Source organism: Brachyhypopomus gauderio, chromosome 15, assembly GCF_052324685.1.
Source record: "Brachyhypopomus gauderio isolate BG-103 chromosome 15, BGAUD_0.2, whole genome shotgun sequence".
Taxonomy (NCBI): Eukaryota; Metazoa; Chordata; class Actinopteri; order Gymnotiformes; family Hypopomidae; genus Brachyhypopomus; species Brachyhypopomus gauderio.
The window spans coordinates 8273515-8279514 of NC_135225.1; the positions used below are offsets into that span (position 1 = coordinate 8273515).

Sequence of the window (6000 nt, forward strand, 5' to 3'; positions counted from 1 at the left end):
AGTCAAATATTCCGTAATTCTCGACAGTTTAAACCATCAGGTGGTTTCTTTTGTAATATGCTAAATTGATCGTGGTGCGCAATCTAAGCGAATTTGACTTTGCTGACATCTTGTGGCCATTGTTTGAAGGTACAGCATCACGTAAGATTACGTGAGGGAAATCGGTTCCGATGACGTTTTAACCACGTTCGAGGAAGTGTTTGTAATCGTGTTTGAACGTGAACACGACATGTTTAGACCGACTGCAAGCTAGCTAGTTATCTAACAAGACGTCGCTCACTATGTCTGATTTAATTAAACTTCTGGATGGAGGTGATGCACCAAGAATCGATATTTATAACATATCTGTCGTCAAGACCTCGACCGAACCAAAGTCGTTAGTTGGCGGAGAGGATGGGATAGAAGAAAACATGTCTCCATTCAGTTTTACACCTCAAAGAATTCGTTTCACCAAAGATGATGAATACTTTGAAGTATGCGTTTGTCTCTTTTTATACTACATTCAATGTAGCCTACCAGCAGAAGTAATAACACGAAACCCTTTAATATTTGGAGAACCACAAACAAGTCCAGTACTGTGTTGCTCAGCACCAGGATAGGATACTGTTAACAGGCGTAAAAATGTTTAATAAAGTTCCTGTAGTGTTTGGGTCCAAACACTAATCTTACCCACCCGTTATCAGGATGGCGACGTGCATCGGCATTTGTACTTGGAAGATCTCGCTGCGACCCTTGCAGAAGATTCCCAAGGACCTAGGTGAGTTTTATTTATTTATTTATATTAAGGACACATGCTTAAAATACCGAGTAGTCTATTATTTTGCTAATGTATTTCAATGTTCTCTCTCAAGATAATTTAAAAGGAATTCGTTCTTACCGGCGGACAGTTGTATCGCAGTTAGATCCGTTTGTGTTCTGTAACGTTAGAGCGAAACCGACACATTGTGCAATGAGTTTTCAATACGAGTTGTGAACAGACTTCATAATCCTGACAGAGGAGCAGTACTCTGTACTGGTAAGGAATTTAACATATTGTTGACATGACAGTGACATCATGTTTCTTGCAGAGTTTCAGAGTTCAAGTGTCATATTGCAGGCTGCAGGCAGTTATTTGACACTCTTGACGGATATGAGCACCATTACAATTCACTCCATCGTCACGTGTGCTGCAGCTGCAAGCGTTCTTTTCCTTCAAACCATCTACTGGATGTACACATCCTGGAATGGCACGATGCTCTCTTTCAGGTCATGGCAGAGAAACAGTGCATGGTAAGACTGCTTCGTACATCTGAAGTATTTTGTTATTTTTGGTGCTAGAGTGAAAGCATCACATGAATGAGCTATGCATGCTGTGATGCTAGATGTACTTAATGCATCCACAGCAAAATGCTCAGAGGTTATAATACAGTTACAGACCACCTTATTATGGAACACCTTTCAGTATATAGACACCTGTTGATGAATCCATTGAGATGTTGGACTGATGCTGATGTGATTGATGCTGGACTTTCTGGGAAGTATGTTTGTTATCTGTACATAGCAGCTTTTTTATCCACAGCAGTTATTCATTAATATTAATTATCATTATCTAATCTGTATGAGTGGCTGGTGTGTCAGTGGAGGACACTCAGGACAGGGCCAGATGGAGGAGTTTGAACCGCTGTGGTGACCCCTAAACAGGAATAGCCGAAAGAAGAAGAAGAATCTGAGCTTCCATGGAAAAAATGATATATATTAGTTAACTGTCTCCAAAGATTGTAAACCAAATATTATATACAGTATATGCTGTTGACTGCGTTGACATTTTAACAGAGACCATCTGTTCTGCATTTATGAGCTGTTCAGATGCATACAATATGTGAAAAAATATATATGTTTAAAAAGAGATGAACATTATATATTACGGAATCGTGTAATTTTTATAATTATACATCTTGGAAAATTTCAATGTACATATCTAAAGGAAATAGCACAAATACTATGGAATGTGCAACACAGAATACAGAGAATGCAACAACAATTGTGAAATGCAACAACATTTGTAAACAGTCAGACTCTTTCTTTGTTGTGTGTGTGTGTTGGGGGGGGGGGGGGGGGGGGGGGGGTCTTTGTCACCGCCTTTTTCCTGCCTGTTAAATGTGAATATTTTGTTCCCTATAATCTTACACACAAAACAACAAATTACAACAATTCCCGTTTATTATACATCATGAGGCAAATCTGTTGTTAATCTGCTGAATGAAATGTTACATTTCAGTATCAGTGCTTGGTAGAGGGATGCACACTGAAATTCCCAACTAGTCAAGAGAGGAAAGATCATCTCATCAAAACTCACAGCTATCCTTCAGACTTCAGATTTGACAAATCAAAGGTCAAAAGGTGTGACAACCAAAATATTACATTTATAGTAAAGTTACTGAAACCGATCATTAGTGATAGTGTGAATCTAACACATGAAGTTTACTGGCTTATGTTAAGTATGTTTTTTTTTTTTTTGCTGTTTATCAGAATGAAAGAGAGGAAAGCTCTTCAACAAAAGGACGTGTGCATGGTGGTTCCTAGCAGTGTGCTTACTCGACATGAAGAACCAGAGAACATGGACTCAATGGACACTTCTCCACCTCAAGTGTCGGAAAATAAAGAGCCGGTGCTTCCCAAACAAGAAAAACCCCATTATTCATACAAGTGAGCTTTGGTTGTGTTATTTTGCCTTTCTTAAATGTATCTAGTTTCATTTTGTTGTGTGACAGATTCTTATTCTAAATGTCATTGTCATTTTTCTCCCAGGGTGCCGTCCTCGGTTTGCTTTGGCCAAGGCGCAGTCAGAGGCTTCAGAGGTTGTAGGAGGAAGAAGTAGGCCAAATATTTTATTTGTTAAACAGTTATTGTATAACTCTACAGATGTTGTGTGTCCGGTGTGCTGGTTGAGGCTGTATATTTACAATAAAAGTGCCCAAATCAGAAACCTGTGCTCTCTTGTTTTCACCTTAATATTAGTACATTTGTAGTTCATCTTTCCATATTTAATTTAGATTAATATAAACATATTGCTATTGTATCAATATAATTTGGTATTTATAATCTGTAGATCACGATCTGTCTTTCAAAGTATTTCTGCATGGTGCTTTCAAATTTTATTAAAGAGTAAATTATACAATGTGAGCTGCTCATCAAACAATAAGCACTCAGAATGGATAATGAAAGCAATTGGATGGAGACGAAATGGATATGAATTTGAAACGGCATTGATTAAACATCATTTTCTGTTTGCCAAGTGTTTGGGATATCCAGTAAGAAAGTCACTGTAATAGCCTATATAGACTAAATGTGATTCATTTTCTTATTATTTGCGTAAACAGCCACAAATTTTCCTGAATTTCCCTTTTAAATTATTGCATTAAAAATATAGTCAAGAGCATTTCAGGTGATAAAGCTCTCTCTGTAGAATTAAAATTGCATGTTACGTTTGCAATGATTAATAGTTCTCAGACACAATTCGCTCATTTCGTATTTTTTATTTCTCAATACAAAAGATTTTTTCTAATTTTTATGTACATATATATACAATAATTTACAAAAGATAAATGTAAACACAGTGTATAAATATCAGAATTTCTAATTTCCGAGGTTGGAAATCCGCAAGCTAATATATATGCTTATTTGCATTTATAAAAATCTTAGAGGTTAATTTTTATATTCTATCATACTATAACATGTACATGTAGCCCAAAGGTATCGTGGCTAAATGAAATCCAAGGCAAACATCAGTCTTGGGTGAGGTTAATCAAGAGGAAATGACAGCCTGCAAAGTGTAGCCTATTCGCCTAAAACGTCGGGTCGGTATCGGATCTTTGAAATAAGTGCCGAGGTATTCCTGCTATAACGCCAGCTGACGTTCAGAGGTACCATATTGAGCTCCTGAATAATTTTATTTATTTTTAAAATAACTTTTTTAAACTAAAGTCTGGGTCATGGGTGTATTCTAATTGTTTGACTGACTTTTATGCTTAAATTTAAACTGCAGCCTATAACACTGTGTTCGTTTTAAAATGCTACATTTTGAGCAGATATTTGTAACAAATATGGTTTATATATGTTTGACATATTGTACGTTATTTTATAGGTTACTAGCAATTGTCGCAAGATAAATGAAATGAATCTACTGTTGTAATCATTACTGGGTTTTCTCTCACCAAATAGACTTTGAAAATTGGGTCGCATCAGTGCAAAGCATGTCAGTCTTTCTTTTCTGTAGTTAATTGTATAGGTGTCAGCTAAAATGTATATAATGTTCATGCCGATTTGTTTTATGACGGGTTTTCTTATTTTCCGAAAGAGCGGATGGACATTTTACTTGTCCATTTGTTACAGGTAAACAGCAGTCTTTTAGTGAATCGTATTGAACACACTTAGTTAAGACAAATAATACATTCCGTAGGTAACAGGTCCACCAAAAAGTCCTGGAACCGGCAGTGAAGGTCGAGGAAGAGAGCTGGAGTGTCCGTAGAGGGACGGGGAGCCGACGTGTGTCCCCAACGGGAAAGGAAAGGCGAAAGCCGGCAGCAGAGGCTTAGATGCAAGTTTTAGTTTCTCTAACTCGGCTTCTTGGAGTCTCTTTGCTTTAGCTCTTCTGTTCTGGAACCAGATTTTCACTTGAGTCTCTGTTAAATTAAGCGAATTGGAGAATTCAGCTCGTTCTGCTATAGAAAGGTACTGTTTTTGACGGAACTTTCTCTCCAAAGCCAGCAGCTGTGAGGTGGTAAAAGGAGTCCTCGGTTTTCTGTTGTTTTTGTGTTTTCTGAGGGTGCACGGAGATGGACTTGAGTGTCCTGCAGAAGACCGAACGAAACAAATAAATGTGAGAATCATAAAGGAATATGACACGAATCAAGAGATTGTTTTTACCCCACATTATATTTACTGGATAATTGGTCTTGGATAGGCGTTATTTGATTGCTATTTAGGCATAATAATCACACGAATAACATTTAAACCCACAATAGCCTAACTGCTAGAAAAAAATATGTTTCCCAGTGGACAACACATGATCCCAAAAAATATAATTGTAATTCATGCTTTCAGGCTTTTTGTCTTTTGTTCAATGCCGAAATATGACCTATCTGTGACAAACGTCATTTGCAAAATATCCCTATTAATAGTCAAACAGCACTTACGTGGAGGAGACGCGTACGGGTGCGTCTGAAACCATCCGCTCTCTTTCTTTTCTTTATGCTCCTCGTTTTCCCCTATTTTGCCGACAGATAAGTTTGAAACGCTCTCCAGTGGTATTTTAGTATCTGCGTAAAGAGCCATAGGTGAGAGACGCAAGCGCTCGTCGGCCCCGGTCGGCGGGGACATCAGACCTGATCCGGGAGCGGAGTGTGAAGTCCTGGAAGTCACTCTGTGTGATATTAAAGACTCCACGCTGAAAGGGAGACTGGACGCTTTGCTTTTACATCCATTGACAGCTGCTTTGTCGTTGATTTGAGTCTCCTCTTTGTCCGCTTTTGCGCGCTTCTGCACTTCACCGTCTTGGGAAAGTGGTCCTTGAATAGAACTCATCATGGATGGTAAAGGGGCCATACAACGTCCAGATATCTGGCCCTCTGAATTTACTTAGGTTTGTTTGTCCTCTCAGCCGTCGCACCTCCGCGACGTTTGCTTCGCTCTGGGAGTTGGGAGCGCTCCTAGCTATAAAACTTCCAAAAGTTCTCTTTTTTACTCCCCGCCCTCCAATCAGCGCGTTGTTTTGCCCACGTGACTTTGTGTATGCTCTTTTTGATTGGTCAGGCCGGTTTCTTAGGCACGTCAAAATGATTTTAAAAGAAATGTGCACGCTCGATCATACTTGTCCTGCCGAGGTGGTTTATTGATGGCTCTGGGGCTCCAGTGTTTGAAGCTTGGAGCTATATGAGAACTTTTGTTGCAATTAACTAGAGAGGTCGTCAGAGCATCCGCACTTTTTTTTAACCCTTATTGAAATCGCACAGAAAGGCAACT

General features: G+C 38.7%; 2 protein-coding genes across 2 annotated transcripts; one reads left to right on the forward strand and one right to left on the reverse strand.

Annotated features, from left to right (window-relative positions):
* Positions 1–186: 186 nt before the first annotated feature.
* znf511 (zinc finger protein 511) lies at positions 187–2966 on the forward strand. The gene is made up of 6 exons (XM_076974399.1): positions 187–473; positions 684–757; positions 1068–1269; positions 2258–2379; positions 2509–2685; positions 2788–2966. Exons 1-6 carry the CDS (start codon positions 282–284, stop codon positions 2855–2857), a joined length of 837 nt encoding a protein of 278 aa, XP_076830514.1. The 5' UTR covers positions 187–281; the 3' UTR covers positions 2858–2966.
* A 1306-nt stretch (positions 2967–4272) lies between these two features.
* msx3 (muscle segment homeobox 3) lies at positions 4273–5673 on the reverse strand. The gene is made up of 2 exons (XM_076974400.1): positions 5175–5673; positions 4273–4829 (listed from the first exon to the last, which is right to left on the reverse strand). The coding sequence occupies exons 1-2, from the start codon at positions 5581–5583 to the stop codon at positions 4414–4416; spliced, it is 825 nt and encodes a 274-aa protein (XP_076830515.1). The 5' UTR covers positions 5584–5673; the 3' UTR covers positions 4273–4413.
* Between the last annotated feature and the right edge of the window lie 327 nt (positions 5674–6000).